General features: G+C 41.5%; 1 protein-coding gene across 1 annotated transcript; it reads right to left on the bottom strand.

The window, feature by feature from the left end:
• Positions 1 to 174: 174 nt before the first annotated feature.
• LOC135256889 (inactive serine protease 35-like) lies at positions 175 to 9,352 on the bottom strand. The gene is made up of 2 exons (XM_064339137.1): positions 9,020 to 9,352; positions 175 to 2,558 (listed from the first exon to the last, which is right to left on the bottom strand). The coding sequence occupies exon 2, from the start codon at positions 2,543 to 2,545 to the stop codon at positions 1,247 to 1,249; it is 1,299 nt and encodes a 432-aa protein (XP_064195207.1). The 5' UTR covers positions 2,546 to 2,558; positions 9,020 to 9,352; the 3' UTR covers positions 175 to 1,246.
• Positions 9,353 to 18,929: the final 9,577 nt, after the last annotated feature.

The raw sequence follows: 18,929 nt of genomic DNA, 5'->3' as shown, positions 1-18,929 counted from the left end.
AGTATACAGTACATCATTTCCAGATGCAAGAATACTGTCTTTGTGAAAAATAGAAACACTGAACATAATGCATAATGAAACATCCTTTACCACTGATTTAGTGATACTATGCACATAAATTCTACAGCACATAAAGACAATAAGCAGATGCACAAACACACTGGGACACTAGTCAACATTTTTTCTTCGTTTCTTACGCAGTGTTTTTTTATTTGGAATTCAATAAAAAATAAGTTTTAAGTTTACATTTTTGCAAATAATTACATTTTAGACAGTTTAGAATAGTAAATCGATTCGTGTAAAATGTGTTTGCATGAACCCTCCGGTTTAATGCTTTTTATTCCAATTATACAAGGGCAGAATATAAATCAGGACTCATCTTAATTATCGATTAGTGATTGACCAGTATTTACTGTATTTAAATCTGTATTTAAATACTGTACTTAAATCCTAATAAGAATAATAATTTTTCCTGATCAACTTCCTCTCAGAATTCTATCAAGCAGATATAGAACTACATTCTACGTTCCCATGAAAATAGCACCAACAATATACCTCCCAACACAGCTGGGACCGTAATGGTATGTCCACTATATGCACAGATGGATCATTAGGTAATTTTATAGTACAAATCAAAATAACCGTTGTCACATGAAAAGATGGACCAAAAGATGACTGTGGCACAGGAAATGTTAAATAGACAAAAGCAATTATTTCAAACAGAATAAACTAAAAATATCCTTTGTATAACATAAGCATTCAACAAGTTGAAAAGCTTATTGTTCATACTGTATTCCTGGTTCAAGGCTTGATGAGCAAAACTTAGTAAGAGCAGCTCATTTTCACAGAAACACAGATTATATGTAATGGTATCATTCTACCACACATAAAGCACCATATTAAAATAAATTCTTATGTATTTACCAGATAGAGAAAGGAAATGGCAATGGAATGTTTGTCTGACTCCTCTGTATTTTCTTCAGGTAATATTCCGTGTTTTAATTAAATAAATAAAAGAACACCCATAGTTCTTTTTATAATCTAATGTTGTATTTCTATAAAATGTAAATGTAATCGATAGATCATTTAAAGGCAGCTGTGCACGGTGAAAGTTGTGGAGAAACAGCCTATAGTGCGGAGTTGGAAAAGCGACATACAGAAGATAATACGCAGGATAGTGGGAGTCAGTGAGGGGACCGGCAGGAGCAGCAGGAGTCAGTGACGGGCGGACCTGGCAGGCGGGGACTCACGCAGAGCGGCACTCTTCCGAGTTGCCGTGCACCCAGAGGCAGATCTGGGCGTACTTCTCGGGCGTGATCCTCACCCCCACATTGTAATCCTGCTGCGCCCCGTTCACGTCGACCCAGTGGTGCCCCGAGAAGACGCCGACGATCTTCCGCGTCCACTTCCTCTTCCCGGGCTCCTTCAGGCGGACGTAGATGCCCGAGCCGCCGGCCCCCGGCCGCGAGTCACACTGCTGGTACAGCAGGTCTCCGGACTCTTCCGTCACCGAGCAGAAGCGGTACACCAGCTGGCCGGCCCGGTCGTCGTCGAAGCCGGAGAAGTGGACCCGCCCGGCGGGGAGCTCGCGGACGGACGGGACCACTCCCAGGTCCATGAACTTCTGCCTGTGCGGCCGCTTCATCTCCAGCAGGGCGTAGTCGTAATCCACCGCCACCTCCGCCTTCCCCGACGGGCCCTTCAGCCAGCCCTGGGGGACCTGGGTCTGCTTCACCCGCGTCCAACGGAAGGTGGGCTTTTTGGCCTCAGCGCTGCGCCGGCTACGGCTCTTCCTCCCTCTCCGCTTGCCGCCCTTCCCCTCCCGTCCCCCCTTCCCCTCTGGTTCTCCCTTCCCCTCTGGCTCTCCCTTCTCCTCCTGCTCTCCTTTTCCCTCCTGCTCTCCTTTCCCCTCCTCCTTCCCCTCCCCTTTCTGGCCTTCTCCCTTCCTCCGGCCTTTCTTGCGTCCCCCTCTCTGTTTGGAGCGGAGCTTCAGGAGCCCCACGCGCAGCCTCTTGGCGCCCTTCAGGTAGTCTTTCCCGTCGTGTATGCAGTGGGCGGCCGTCAGCACGTGCTTGGGCGAGACCAGGATCCCGGAGCAGCCCGTGGAGAGCCTGACGGTGGTGGAGAAGGGGTAGCTGGTGGAGAACTGCCGGTCGGAGATGGTGAAGCGGCTGTCCGTGCCGTAGACCTCCCTCCTCCGGCGCGGGCGCGAGGCGTTCCGGGGGGGCGCGTCCTCGGCCAGGCCGCGGACGGACACGCGGGTGAGCGTGCGCGAGCCGTTCTCGTACACCGTCTCGTAGGACAGGAGCCTCTCCAGGTCGGCGGCGTCCGGGCGGGGCAGGGCGCTCTGGCACTCAATCGCGCAGGCCCCCCTCAGCTCGCCCTGCGGCTCGCCGCCGAACGCCGGCCGGCTGAGGCGCACCGTCCGCTCGCTCCGCACCAGCGGGACCTTCCCGTGGGGCCAGGTGTACTCATCCCCGTCCTCAGGCAAGGCCACGCCCAGCGCCGTCAGTGAGAGCAGAAGACACAGGGGAACAGAGCCCATTTCACAGCAGTCCCTAAGGTTGACACAGAGAGACATGTCAGTGGCAGAGGCACACATTACCCAAACAAAGGAAAGCCACCAGTCAAATATTACTGCTGCCATTGAATCGGTTTATATACATGGAAAGGTGATTTTTATCTAATAAACGTGTAGACACTTGAAAATGTATTGTGGATTAATTTTGCTTCAATAAGCACAATTGCTGTCCACACAGAATCAAACACATTACCGAAACAATGGAACAATACCAGTCAATTATTACTGCTGCCATTGAAGATTTATATACGTCGAAAGGGCGATTTCCCACAAAATGTGGAGACGTTAGGAATTTATTGTGGATTAATAACTGCTTCAGTAAGCATAATTGCTGCCCATGCGGAATCAAACCTGACTCCGTTAGGATTGAGAGTATACTGAGAAAACAGATGAAGAAACATTTTAAAAAGCAACAGAAGTTTAAGTACCCTGAACTAATGAACACAGTTCCATTCCTGGACAATTAATTTGTGTGCTATTTTTTGTTTTCAGTTACGTATACCCAGTTCAAGTCTGTCTGTGATATGGCAATCAGAACGAAAAAAACTCCTTCAAGGATCACACATGATATATGTTACATGACTAACTACATAAATTGGCAATTGCTTAATATTGCACTCTTTACAAAGACTACAAGAATTAATGCTGTTTTCATGGTTTGGACAATTGAAAATCTCGTAGACAGCTGGAAAAGGTTTAGCATGTACAATGCAGAACAATGACCACAATCATCACAATGGAAGAATGGAGTACATAAAATAAACTATAATGCAGAAGCTTGCAGTCTGCAGGAGCACTAGCAAGGGATGACGTGAATACATATTTTTTCCAGGAGATGGTGCACTTCCCCTACAAAAGAGGCCCCTACAATTCTAAACTGCACTTAATTGCTATACAAATGTAACTTAGGTCACCAGGAAAACATGTCACCTAATATCTTGTGTGCGTATGTATAGTACAAAAGCTCTCTAACTCCAATCCTGGAGGGCCACAGAGTGAGCAGGATTTTGTTATTTCTTTGAAGAGTTCCTTTCTGACTTTTAAGCCAATCAATGACTCAATTGAGCCCTTAATTTCTGAACACACTGATAACACTGTAGACCCTGTGGCATCTGAGGGTTTGACTTTGAGATCCTTGTATTACACTTTCATTCAAAGATATGTGACTCCAGCCTGTGGAACAGACTCTTGCTGTGATTTACACCTATATTACCTAGTGATCCTATCCAAAATATGGCTTCCAATATGACTTCATGAAAGCATATTCACAACAGAAGAACAGAAGACTGCAAGTGCACATTTGCACATGCTCGTAAATGTGTGAAACACAGGAGTAACAGGTTGAAGGCAGCACAGTTAACACCTCAGGGGAGGTGATTAATCCACTGGATGGTCATTAAACCAGACAAGTGCTAAAGGTGTGACAAGAGGTCCAGGGTTACACTACTGAGCAAAAGCAATGCACAGACAGTACAGGCATTTAGCAGATGCTCTTATCCAGAGCTACATAGACAGCTCTGCATTTTTACATAGTATCCATTTTAGACAGTTAGGCAATTCAGGCTAAGTATCTTGCTCAAGAATAAAACAACAGCAGTTGGTAATCAAACCTGCAACTTTTTGGTTACACGCCCAGTACCCTAATCCTTAAACTACACTGCTGCCAGTGGGAGATGAGACCTGTCTTCATCTCACACAAAGGTTCAAACATTTCACAGAGCTGGGGACTGCTGTTAAAAGCAAAAGGAGAAATGCCTTTCCTGATTCTGGGTGCTCCTGACTGCAGGCTCTGTAAGGGCACTCACTGGAACTGCAGGGTAGGCCCCTTAGCTGCAGGTTCAAATCTCAGCTATGACTAAATCAAGGGAGGACACAAGAGGCATTGTGTCACCAGAGGTATGAGACTGTAAACCAGTCTGTGTTCTTTGGGTTACCACTGTATCGGCTCTTTCCACTGCTGTGTAAGGGGCTCACATTTTACCCATTGCCCCAAATGAGAGATGTGCCTTTCCAATGGTTGAATAGTGTTGACGTGTGGTTAGTAGGGCATAAAAAAATAGTCACTGGTGGGTGAGTTTACATGCTTCTCTATTGTGCTCCTTGCACAAATCAGATGGCCCGGAGGTAACATAGGCAAAAGTGCAGATGAAAAACTACAGATTACAAAATACCAACTGGAAATTTCTTTTTAATTCACACAAGGCATTCATCACAAATTACTGATCACAAATCACTGGTCAAAACTACTGATCACAACTGGTAATCATAAAGTATTGGTTAAAGACGGCTTTGTATACAGAGTCATGAAAAAGTAATCACCCCTTCCTGATTTCCTCTATTGTATAGTTGTCACACTGGTTTCATATATTTAGACAAAATGTAACATCAGACAAAGGTAACCTAAGTGAACACAAAACACATTTTTTAAAATTATGATTTCATATATTTAATGAAAAAGTTATCAAACACCCATATCACCCATGTGAAAAAGTAATTGCCCCCTTGAACTTAATAACTGGTTGCACCACCTTTAGCAGCAATAACTGTAACCAAACACTTCCAATAATATGACATGAGTCTATTATAATTGTTTAGGAATTTTAGCCCACTCTACTTTGCAGAACTGTTTTAATTCAGACAAATTGATTATAGAGCATGCACTGCTCGTTTCAGGTCCTGCCACAGCATCTCTGTTGGGTTAAATTCAGAACTTTGACTAGGCCACTCCGAAACTTTACTTTTGTTTCTCTTCAGCCATTCAGATGTGGAATTGCTGTTGTGTTTTGGATAATTATCTTTCCGCATAACCCAATTACGCTTCAGCTTCAGCTCATGGACAGATAACCAGACTTTCTCCTTAAGAATTTTTGGTACAGAGCAGAATTCATGGTTCCTTCAATAATGGCAAGTCGCCCAGGCCCTGAAGCAGCAAAGCATCCCACCACCATCACACTACCACCATCATGTTTGACTGCTGGTATGTTTTTCTTGTGGTGAAATGCTGTATTTGCTTTACGTCAAACATGATGAGACCCATGTTGTCCAAAAAGTTCAACTTCTGACTCATCTGTCCATAAAACATTATCCCTAAAGGCTTGGGATCATTCAGGTGCCTTTTTTGCAAATGTGAGACACGCATTGATATTCTTCTTGGTTAGAGTTGGCTTCTGTCTTGCTAGTCTCCCACGAGTCTCATTTTTGCCCAGTTTCTTTCTTATTGCGGTGTCATGAACACTGACCTTGTTTGAGGCTAGAGAGGCCTGCAGTTAACTGAATGTTCTTCTGGGATCTTTTGTGATTCCTGGATGAGTTGTCGCTATGCCCTTGGAGTAATTTTGGCAGGCCGGCCATTCCTGGGAAAATTCCTCACTGTTCCAAGTGTTCTCCATTTGGAGATAATGGCTCTCACTGTGGTACTGTGCAGTTTTAACCCTTTCCAGACTGATATAATACAGCAACTTTTTCTCACCTCTACTGGAATTTCCACTGAATTTCTGTTTCATAGTGTGCTTGTAGACTATTTCACTTTGATGGTAAGGTTCAACATGAGTAAGGTTTAGGTTTAATTGCTGGTAGAAATAAAGCCTTGCTGTGCTCAATCAGCTGAATAGAATTATCCATTAAATTTGGTTAAATGGTAAGTAACTAAGGGGGTAATTGAGTAACTAAGGGGGTTTTTCACATGGGTGATATGTGTGTTTGAAAACATTGTTCAGTAAATAAATGAAATCATAATTCAAAACATGTGTTTTGTGTTTACTCACTCAATGTCTAATATTACATTTTGACTAAAGATCTGAAACCATCCAGTGTGAGAAATATGCAATAATAGAGGAAACCAGGAAGGGAGAAAATACTTTTACTGTAAATATTGATTTAAAATGGCCAATTGCAAATTAGTCAGAGGAGGTGAGGGGGGAGTTCTAGGCTATGATTTGGGGATGGTTCCAGTTCATGCTGAAAATGTATACATGTGTTATGAGTGCAGCCCCCACAGACTTGCTTGGGGTTGGTCAGTGGAGGGTGGCCAATAAGGAACATTTTCAACCAATCAACATTCTGCTTGTGTGTTTGTTCATGAGTAACTGCATCTGGCATCATAAAGATCCATGTTTGAGCCAATCTTGGAGGTTATGGGGGAGGTTTGAGGTGAGGATTTGAGCCAATAAACAGGGTAAGGGGTCACCATCCATTAAATATGCTGAAGGTTACATCATTTCCAAAATGCAACAAGAGGCATGTCAGTTAAGCAACATTTTCTAATGAAGTGAAACAGATAACATGTCTTTAAGAACCTGTAAAGAAGTGAATTAACTTGAAAGGAAGCAAAAGTTTGTATCCCTTATTGAAGTCTAAGTTTCTGTTATGTGTGAAAGGTTGATTTAGCATCTGTTTCCTCAGCCCAATGAGTCCGGGGACACACATTCTGCCTTCATTAAAGGACTATAATGCACCATGAATACAATCGCAGACATCCCTAGAGATCTATGTAAAGAAAGAAAAACGTTTCTGTGGAAATCCATTATTCGCTGGGCAGTTAATCAGTCGGTACTCCATCACGCTGCACCCACACTCCAGGTGGTGACCCCTGACCCTTGACCCCATCCCCGAACTCAGCAGCTGAACATACTCTGATGGCCTCTGGAATAGTCATCACCCCACAGTCCCTCTTACTGCACCCTGGTGACAAAGCACTGCTACTTTCGGCTGTCTACTACTGCCACCAGCAGCACAGCAACAGGAGAGAGAGAGAGAGAGAGAGAGAGAGAGAGAGAGAGAGAGAGAGAGAGAGAGAGAGAGAGAGAGAGAGAGAGAGAGAGAGAGAGAGAGAGAGAGAGAGAGAGAGAGAGAGAGAGAGAGAGAGAGAGAGAGACTGACTGGTTGGCTGGCTGGCTGGCTGGCTGGCTGACTGACTGAATTTTGTCAAGTGTCAGGTGTTCAGTAATTATGTATTGAGATTGGGTTCTACAATCTGGCCTATTCTAAAACAAGACAAACAAAAGCACACAGACATAAAGAGGTACAGATATACTTCTGGGAGTAGAACAACTTTACAGAGAGACGTGCAGACAATACAGACAACTGACAGACATACACGTCTACAGGATTAAACAATTACAGGAAGGCAGACATGTTCTATTTTTTAATGAAACCAATACTATAACGTCCTGAGCTGTTTCTTTAAAATACAGTCTTACTTCAAATAGGAAGGATTTTACGGTGCAGTTCGACGCGATTCGGGTTCTGCATTTAACCGCGTAGCCTACAAAATATGTACATCAGTTAAATTCAGAGTATTTTCACCGGTTTTGCCAATAGATGGTGCATGTGCTTAAATTTCGCCTTGCATGAATTTAAAGCCGGGTTTGCCGTTATATGGCTAGGAAAATTAAATCACGAACCGACTGGATTATTACTGTAGAATTAATTTAATAATTCGTAATTTACAGATTACTTTAGTATTAACATCACAGCCATAAAATGTATTACATACATTAATAACAAGTTATTTATGCATTACATAGCCTACAGTTATTCGGCTAAAATGGTATTCCGAAATAATTGAGTCGGTAGGCTCAAGTTAGGCTAAGTTCTTGTGATGCATCTTGATAAGTTTTACGATGAAGGCCAATTAGCTAGCCTAATGCCCTCCGCGTATTGAGATACTGCAGTAATTTATTTTTATAATTAACTGTGTGTTTTGTATAAGATGTAGCATAGCTGGAAGAAACAGCGACACTTTTGTGACTTGTGTGTAATAGGCTAATCTTGTCCACCGTGGCTGTGAAATAAGTAGCCCAAGTGTTATGTAATAACTAATTGTGAAGATGGCAGGCACGCAGAGCTGCATATGTTTCCTAAATACGTTTATAATCATTTGAGGTCGGTTCGATTCCCAACCGGGGCCGTTGGACTCCTTTAGGAAGGTAAGCTAATTAACCTGATTTGCTAAAGCCCAATATCCACTTGCATATGCAAAAACGTAGTCTGCATAAATCGCTCTGGATAAGACCGTCTGGTTTTATTTATTTATTTATTTATTTATTTTTTAAAAATGCAACTAAATAAATAAATAAATAAATAAATAAAAATGTTCGCTTTTTTCCGGAGCCAATGTCACATTGAACATGAATTGTGTGCATCATTCGTTCATCATACAAACGAATTGGAAAAGGCACATTTTGAATTTCAAAGTAAAACATTGCTATAAAAAGAAATGAATGAAAATGCAATTTAAAAAATCGTGGCCACAAGAAAGGGCTGCATTTAAATAAGCCTTATCTCTTCCATCTCCTCATGGACAGATATTCAGTGTAGTCTGTCAGATGTCTTGGCAACATTGATGCAGCTTTCTAAATCATATGGTACAGCTCACAAATTATCTGCATGGACAATAAGAACATTAGCCTAAATGTACATGCACGAAAGAAATCATACCTTTTAGCATTCGAAAAGAGGATATGGCAAATCCAATTTCAGTTTGGATTCCTCTTCTGGGTCATTCGCGTTTTTTGTTTGTTTTTTATACCAGAGTTTTCCTATTACTGCCTGCAAGTCCGCATCCCGTCATAGCCCCTAAGCTGAAGAAGCAAAACGAAGCAACAGCCAAACGCCTCCGCATAGACTACTCTTGATGCACGTGGAAAGAAAAAGTCTGAAAAAATCATTCTTCACTTGTGACAAAGAGGTTTGCGTAGGGGTGGGACCAAAAACCAGAGTAGGACCAACGTTTCAAAGCTTTAAAATGCAAGAAGAGCAAAATTTGTTCAATTAAGATTCAACGCAAAAAAAAATAAAATAATTAATTATAATACTAAAATGTAGGTTCATTGCGGTCGTTTCCCGCGTTTTGTTAACCAAGACTGTTCTAAAGAACCACCCCTTTTCGCAGCTGGCGGCGCACACAAGGGACAGTGCGTTACCTGTCAGAAGTAGTAAGAACAATGCTTCAAATGATAAAGGTCTAGGCTATAGAGAAATTATTATAACAACGAAATATAAAAAAGAGACCAAAACTTCAATTAACGAATGTCTCTCTACGTGAAAGTAATTACATTGTAACATCCTGAATGGGCTGACAGGTGCATAGGCAGAAAATACAGAAAAATCTGGAAGGAATAGGCTGTTCCTTTATTGGAACCGTGGAAGCCTATTTGTCTGTATGTGTGTGTTATTATTATTATTATTATTATTATTATTATTATTATTATTATTATTATTATGTGACATTAGTATATTTGATTGTGCTTGTTTTCATCGCATTGTATTCTTCGAAATTATCTCGTAGCCTGTCGGCTACATTTCAAATCGCAACTGCGACTTGTGTAACTAGCCTACAAAAAATTGGCACTTATGTTGGACTGATGATATTAACGGTCAATGCATAAGTATATTTGAATCACTAAAATTTAAAGTCTATTTATAAACAGACTCAGGAGGATACTAATCTTAAAGTTAGAACCTAAGGGTACAACACATTTCAGTTCATCGCTGGACAGTGCGCTATGCCAGCAAATTCCTACGGTCAACCGATGAAGCCAGTAACTACACCCCAGATAAAACGAACACTACCGTCAAATAAATCGTAGCCTATAGGCCTTGCCTGCTTTCTACTTTGCGTGTATGCACCTGCTAGCTTGTTAGCGTGTGATGTGCGGGAGTCGATCTCCCTAGCCCACAGCACATGGCCCCCACCAGTTGCAGGTGTGCAGCTATGGATCTTAAAGCCTCCAGGCCTTCGATGCCACCAGCGCTAACCCTACCCCGCCCTTCTCCCATTAGGCTCCATCCTCATCCACTTCAGTCCTGATAAGCCTCCCTGGCCCTGGTGCTGAGAATTGCACATAACGTGATGCTGTCACTTGCTTTACAAGTAGGGATGGTGCTGGCCGGGTAAGGCACTGTGTTGGGTTAGAGTCCGATGTAACACTTTGTATGTTAAGAAGAAATGTTCACTTATGTGCTTCGTGTCATTCATTTATATGGGACTTCCTTCTTGCTACTGTACCATACAGGCCAGATATGTGGTGTACATGGGATATTGTTAATTCACAAATATTTCCACCCTTATCAGCCACTAAACTATGTATTTTCTTTCAACGCCTTATGGTGGTTTCCCAAACTATCTTTGTTCTTGCTTGGGTGCTTAGTTTACAGAAGCTATAACAGCCTAGTTCAGGCGGTGTCCAGCAGGATTTTGGTTGTTTAATGGTCTGGGAAGCATTTTCCTGGTATGGTTTGGATGCACTCATAGCATTAGACGGTTATTTCAATATCAGTGATTATTGAATGAAACTGAGCAATCACCTTCATCTCATATAAAAGCATTCTCTCCTGATGACACAAATGTCTTTCAAGATGACATTGCCCCCCCCCCATTCCCCTCCATCCACAGACACTGACATTATTTGTATCTCATGACCTTTGCAGCCACCAGACCTTAATGTCACTTTCTATTGTTTTAAAGTAACTCCAAATCTGCTGATGTAAAAATATGCATGACCCTTTTTTATCCCAGAACTTTCAATGACCACACACACACACACATGTGCATGCACGCACACACACACACACACACAAACACAGAGAGAGAGAGAGAGAGAGAATACCTGAGACCAGACAGCCAGATACTTTTAAGAACTGGCCCTGAAAAGATCTGAAAAGAAATGGTTATTGGGAAACCCTGTCCAAAAAAGCGAGCTAAGCATCCTGGCCAGAGGACAGCACACAAATGAACAACCATTTATGCAGTCACAGTCTGCAGCTGTGAGATTGATGAAGAAAATCAGTCTACAGTTTATGGCCTGAGTAATTACTGTTTGACGTCTGCTAAAGTGGTCAGATTGGCCAGTGTATGACCATTTTGGGCAAAAGGCTAAATTCTGAAGCATTGAACATCACAGAACTCTCTCAGAAAAATGAACTTGGAACTGGATTTGTCTGAATGTGAAAACACTGAACAGTTTATTTAGAATGAAAGTCACACTGCTTTGCAGCTTGTCTTTTGCCATGGGTAAGGATATAATTATTCACAGTAAAATGTCTATTGTTATTTCAACTCTGACAGATCACATATAAGTCCAGTTGGGACCATATGAACTCTGTAAGAGTTGATTTTACACTGAACATTTTACTGTGTTTATTACTCAGTAAAGTTGGCAACAAATCCAGGAATGGAATAGAAATATTTTTATAACATTTCATATTTTCAGATCCCCAGTTAATTCACAGACTGGTAAACTCCTACTTCCCACTTCCTTTCGAATCCTCAATAATTTAGTTGTGTGCCTCTATAATATCCTGTGACTACCCCATTAATAATAGCATGCCCAGATTACACACACTGAAATATCACGAACAATTTTTTATTATGCATAGTGCATTTAAGAAATGTATGAAAAAGTGATACAATTATAGCAAACATGTATGTACATGTATTATGTTTCTGTGACATGTCTGGAATAATTCCAGACTGTTAGTAGACTAAATCCCAAAATATAAGTGGGTTTTATTGTTGAAAAAATTCTATTTGCTGAAACAATTAGTTTATGGCCTTGGATCAAATCCTGTGACCAGTAACACCGTAGGGTGATCTGCAATTGCCATCAGTTAGGTTTAGTTGGATAGGGTTACGCATGAATCGCTATCGAGCGACTCTTGCCACTTGATTGGACACCCATAGATTCCAGTCAAAGCTGCAAATTAAAGGCCTTCCTCCCACTCCGCTTCATGACAGCTTAGCTGTAGTCTGCAGTGCGAAAAGAAGCATCTGGTGACACCATGTGTTTTGGAGGAGAACCATAGATGTCTGCACTCTCCCAAATCAGCTGTGGGTTACACGAGCATGTATGCAGCTTCAGGAGCAGATGATTGGCTATTCCAAATTGGGGTGGGAATTGGATGTGCTCAGCCATGCGTTGGCTGCCAGATTTCTTATTTTTTTTCACTTAAATTTTTTCAAATGCCATTTTGGAAATTACATTTGGATATAAACTCTCTTCAGTCTCTTTTTGCCAATGAGTTATATTTGGTATAATGAGAACTTACCCTATTTTCAGTGGTTTTCAAAGGGAGCAAGTTTCCAAGGGCATGGCATGATGAAATGTACGTAATGTGGCCTGTCTGTGTACAATAAAACACCCATTTTAATGTGTTGTTTGACAGATTAATGAGTGCATTTATTCATTTAAAGTGCTACAAGCAGTTCAATTTAAGCTTTGTTGTCAGGAGCCAGCTACTTTTCAGATGATAGCTGTCTGACATGACAAAAACTGTCCTCACTGGCTTTAAACTCACAGTCCAGCTTGTTCATTCTCCTACCTAGTGCTTCTCTAAGTCACTTTCCTTGAAATGGGCACACATAGCCGACATGCTTCCATAGATGTTTAATCTTATAATTTTCAATGTTTTCTTTTTCCGGAGATGGCAAGGCAGGCGGTATTTTTCCCAGCAGTTGTAAACTACAGTACTTCCGAATGTACAAGTACTTCTTACAGTGAATGATTATGCTTGTTGACTTGAAGTCCATTCATCAGTGCAGGAACATTGCAGTAAACTGAAAGCCAACTCCTCAAGCATCAGAATCAGGGGCGAGGCTAAAGGGAAGTAAGAGGTTTGGCTCTGTTACTGGGAGGTCTGGCTCAGGATTATACCTCAGATAGTGTGTGTGTGTGTGTGTGTGTGTGTGTGTGTGTATGTGTGCTTGTGTGTGTGTGCATACATGCTTGTATGTGTATCTGCCATCAGTAGATAATCATTATCATACTATAGCAACACTAGTAATGGAAACTAAAGACCAAAATAATGTGCCTTGAGTGAGTTTTCTGCCAAATTATGCAAATCTAATGTAAGTGTATCAGTGCAGCTGGGTCTGAATCTTGTGCATTTGCTTTTCTTAATGGTTTCTGGAGGCTGCAGAATAACGTTTGCTTTCTTTGGCCATATTTATCTGACTGAGAATTATCTGAATGTCACACATAGCTTAGATGAGAAACACATGTTAAGTGCATTTGGTGTCTTCCTGTCATGCTCACTGGAACAGTATTCACGTTTCAAGAGCTTTAAAAAGGGAAGGCTGATGAAGTACAAGTTGAAAAGTAAAAGAAGCAATCTGATCACTGTGCAAATATCATATGCACTAGGCTAATAACTGCCCTTTCCCTGAGTGAACTGCTCACTTATTTCTGTGGAAGTGCTCCTAGGGGAAGAGAAACCACACACCACATAACCTCCTCTAACACACCCAGAGGTCACTCTGTCCACTGCACATATCCCAAAGTCTTGTCTGCTTGCATGCAAAGCCCATCTCACTTCCACTCTGACCAAGTCCTCCACTGTACTTAATCAAACCCCCACTCACTCCAGTCTGACCAAATCCACTCTCACTGTGTTCATTCAAACCCCCACTCACTCCAGTCTGACCAAATCCACTCTCACTGTGTTCATTCAAACCCCCTCTCACTTATACACTCACCAACCCCCCCCCACCACACTCAATCAAACCCCCTCTCACTTCCACTCTGACTTAATCCACCCTCACTGCACTCATTCAAATCCCCTTCACTACCACACTCACCTAACAGCCCCTCATCACCACATTCACCAATGATATCCAATCCCCCCCTCATTACTACATTCATCCACCCCCTTAAAATTCCATCTTCCCTCACATGAATTACTAAAACTTCAGTATTACCAAGCCTCTCTGACTCCAGATATACCACAAACCCCTCCACATCACTCCCTGATACTCGCCAAAGCCCCACTCACACCAATCTTCCTTCGCACCCGCCTGCTCTATATTTTACAAACCAATGACTACGAGAGCAAATACAGTCAGACAGACATCTGATCAAGTTTGCTGGTGACGCAGCACTTATCAGTCTTTCAGAGCACTCCGAGCAAAATCACAGGCCTATTTTAGAGGATTTTACCAAATGTGACTCGTCATCCCTACGTCTCAACACAAGCAAAACAAAGGAAAGGCTGGCTGTCTTCAGGAGAAGTGCAGTCCCCTCCTCCGCTACGATATCAAAAATACGGAGGTAAACAAGAATGCAATTATCTGGGGCTTGTGATGGAAACTGCACTGGGACAAATACATCAACCTGATGTATAAGATGTGGCAGCAGCACCTCTTTCTTTTGGAAGCTGAGGTTTTTCAATGAGAATTGTACCATCGTTAAACTGTTTTATAAGTTCATGGTTGAAAGTGTTTGAACCTACTGTTTTTTTTGTTGGTTTGGAAATAAAAGCACAGCCAACCACAACAGATGGGTAAAAATTCTTAAAATGAACAGCACAATCATTGTGCAGCCACAAACCAGCCTGATTGTGCTATACAAAAGAAGAGCATTTACGAAAGCAGAGATTATATTAAATGATCAAACCCACCCACTGTTGACTGAGTTCAATCTCCTACCTTCAGGCAGATGTATCTCTGTTCCCCTTGGCAAAAGAAATAGGCCATTCATCCTTAATGTCATATCCTTTTTAAGTTGAGTGGAGTGCAATAACCAATCACACTTTTAATATAATGTAATGTCTCAGATTTTTGTATTATATATACTGTTAGAGAAGTGAGGATTAAGTAAAATAAGTCAAATTAAGTTGAATACCAAACATAAGTGCATCAACAGTTAAAACCTCTCACACACAGTAAACAAAATATATTTAATTTAATTTGTAAATTATTATGGCAGATATCAATTATCAAATCACTGAATTCATTGAAAGGGATAGCAACTTGTTGGAACAACGTTCATAAAAATGTACAACTCACAACCAGATTTAAATGAAGAGATTTATTATATTGCAACAAGGTTGCAACATCTAGTCTAAAGACAAAGGTTGACTACCTTAAAAAAAAAACAACAAAAAAAACAATATTACAAACAGACAAGTTACAGTCACAAAATATATTCATGAAAGAAGATCCCAAACCACAGCTTGTCTCTCCTAAATTAATCCCAAGAAAGTGCCAAGTGCAATGTTAAAAAACCAAATGACATCAGAATATTCCTTTACCCCCTCACTCTCCTACTGGCCTATGCATAATTAATGATCAAGGCAGGATCCAAGGAGTACTAATGTCTTCCCTTTTATATTATTATTGGTTCAGGTCAATCTACAGTACAACACATCTTTTTAAGGGTATAGGAAAATTGACCCTCTCCTTTTACGCATTGTGGTGACATTAAATATTAATATTAATATTTATATATATTAAATATTTTTGGGAAACAGAGCTTTTATGGAAATACTTGAATGAATGAATGAATTAAGGAATTATTGCATTTATATACCACTTTTCCAGACTCTCAAAGTACTTTACAGTGATGAGGGGGAACTCTCCTCACCCACCACCAATGTGTAACATGTACTGCAGTCATTTTGCACCAGAACACTCCCCACACAACAGCTGAGGTGGAGAGGGAGAGAACAACTTTTAGCCAATTAAATCAGGGGATGATAAGGAGGCCAGTTGAGAGAGCCAAGTTGGAAAATCAGCCAGGACACCAGGGAACCTCCTACTCTTTGTGATGACCAGGGTGAGTCAGGACCTTGGTTTAATGTCTGGTAATCTGATAGACAGCATCTCCTGCAGCACAGTGTCACTGTCACTGCACTGGGGCATTGGGCTTTATTTGACCGGAGAGAAGACTGTCCCCTGTTGGCCCACCCACACCACTTTCAGCACCAACAAGTTTACTCAGCTGGTCTCCCATCCAAACAAAAATTAAGCCTACACTTGCTTAGCTTTAGCTGTTTGACAGGAGCAAAGCACATGGTGGTACGACTGCTAGCATGGGAGCTACCATGCAGAGAGACTAGATCAGGCAGGAATTAAACCAAGTCACAAAGTCAGCAGTGACACTCCGGCTTCTGCTTTATTTGGGTATGACCTGAGCCAGAATACCCAACATAGTGACAGTAGGTGTATTAACCAGTTTTAAGGTACACAATTCTGTTAGTATAAGGAATGCCAGTGTGGAGTTCCCCAGGTCACCCTTGTTGACACACACACACACACACACACATGCATACACCCATATCCACGCACACACATTAACAACTCAAATGGTTACCCCCCAGTTCTTACTTTCTGTATCTGATCTCCAGGCCATTCTAGGCCAGCCCTTTGAAGTTTCCTATGGCATGAACAGGCTAAATGGTGAATTAGATTTTCCGGGCAGTACTGTACATTGTCGTTTGTATTTAGATTTTGTTTGGCGGCAAACTGATTTTTCATGAGAGATAATTAAGTTTTCTACTACAGCTACTAGAAGGGTGCCCTGCTCCAGCTCTCCATGACAATTTCCTCCCTCCGTTTGGCATAGGAGCAACAACATTGCTTTAGGATGACATACATATCCAGATTATGTTTCGTGGCACAACAGTAATGGATACACAACAGTCTTAGAGCCAGTGGTCTAAATGGAAGCAACTCAATGACTTGTGGCTTTCATATAAGAATCATCCTGACCCTAGAGATCTGCCTGACGTGATTTGTCCGCTAATTGCTTGTAATGTAATGCAATGTAGTGATTACTGTTCCAAACATTATCATGAAAACACAGCTTTGTTGGGTTTGCATGTAGAAACCATAAAATGGCAGTGTGCTGCTAACATGTTTTGTTTACATTTACATATAAACACTCCATTTGTTCAGAATGATAACTGTGTTTGATCTGATTACAAAAGGCTATTTTTATGTCAAAGAATTACAGTTTGACAAAATACAAATACTTCAAAAACAAAACCATAAACCAAGTCATACAAATTTAAGACATGGGGAACAGAAGAAACAATTTATAAGCAAAGCTGCAACCAGCGTGGATCTGAAAAAGAAAGATCACATTGATAATTGAAAGGCATCATGTCTTGTATTTAGACAAACCAAGCAGTCCTGTACTTTCTCTAAAACCACATAAATACACACCTTACAGCTTATCCAGGGGCTTCTTTGGGGAATACCAAACCAAGAGAAAAAAAACTGTCAAAAAACCACATTTACCTCCTTTTCCCCCATTAGGAACTAAAGTCTGTGCACTCCCAGTATACCTGCCCATGAGCCAGTGACTAAAACCCACACAATACTGTAAGAGATATATAATCAGTCAGAGGAGAAAAACACCATTCACTGACAGCAGCTGGTATCCTGTTGGCATCTGGTGAGCAGCCAGCTCGGTGGTGCTGATGAACCTTAGACTTAAATCCACCTTGCAGTGAAGGGACAAAGCTAATTGTGTACAACCGCTGAGGATGATCGTAGCTGGCTAATGATACAAAATCCAAACCAGCTTTATTTATGCTATAGAGGTCAGCCGACTCTCATGGTGAGAGCATCTACCGATTCAGACACATACAGAAAACCAGTTTCCGAAGATTGTGTTTGTGGCTTTTTTGCTCCAGGCTTATTCCTAACCAGCCCAATAAATAATTTGTCTTTTCTTAAAATGATACAGTAGAAGATATTTTCTTCTGAGCCTGAACAAGGCTTAAATATTTGAATTCATTTTAAAGGGCAGATGCATGAGTCCAAAGGCACACAGTTAGTTGATTTTGGATAAATTGTTTAACCCCTTCTTTAAACTACATTTAATTGTGCGAAACCCTCATTTACAAAGGGCATTGTTAGAGTGGTTAGATTTGAGGGGGGGAGGGCTGGTTCTGAAACTCAGCATGAGCAAAACTTCTTGTGGTCCATTTTGACATGAACTCTGTTCCAAAAAACACAGGATGGAAGGACCGGAGAGAGAACCACGGCATACGTCAGTGTTGACCAGGAGTGGGAGAGTTTGAAGGCACTCATGACCCCTTTATTTTTAGTTTTAGCAAAGTGGACTTTGACATTTTAATGCCTGTGTGAAATCATTTAAAGTGAAGGGGAAAATAAAAGCCTCTTAATTCAATGCGAAATGCCATAAAAGTCAGACTCTTTAATCCTAAAGGAAGAATGTGGTGCCCTGTGGAGCCCTTTTAAGTGAAAAACATCCAGAGGGTGACATATTTCTTCAGAATGACACCAGGGCCATCACGGGTCTTTGCATACATCAGCATGTTCCACGTTCTGGATAAGGTCCACACATCAAAACAAACAGTGGAAAAGTATCGACTATGATTATGAACCACAGAAACAATTTAAAAAAATATATTTTAAATCTTATTATGACTACATTTGCTTGGTTACTAGACTTTAGGGGTAGAAAAATTATGGATCTAATAATTCTCAGAATGCCAGCCCTGCTGGCTATGGTTCGAGGAAAAGCATTATCCCCATACCCAGCTGGATTAGTCATGTCACAGTGGCCCCATACCAAATGGACTAGTAGCGTCATCACTTTAT

The sequence above is a fragment of the Anguilla rostrata genome, chromosome 6 (genome assembly GCF_018555375.3).
Source record: "Anguilla rostrata isolate EN2019 chromosome 6, ASM1855537v3, whole genome shotgun sequence".
Lineage (NCBI taxonomy): Eukaryota > Metazoa > Chordata > Actinopteri > Anguilliformes > Anguillidae > Anguilla > Anguilla rostrata.
The sequence above is the reverse complement of the archived record's forward strand: the minus strand, read 5'-3'. Positions and strand labels throughout refer to the sequence as shown.

Bases quoted from the DNA above. Each gene is read 5' to 3' on its own strand.
- LOC135256889 (XM_064339137.1), bottom strand. From the start codon at position 2,545: ATGGGCTCTGTTCCCCTGTGTCTTCTGCTCTCACTGACGGCGCTGGGC.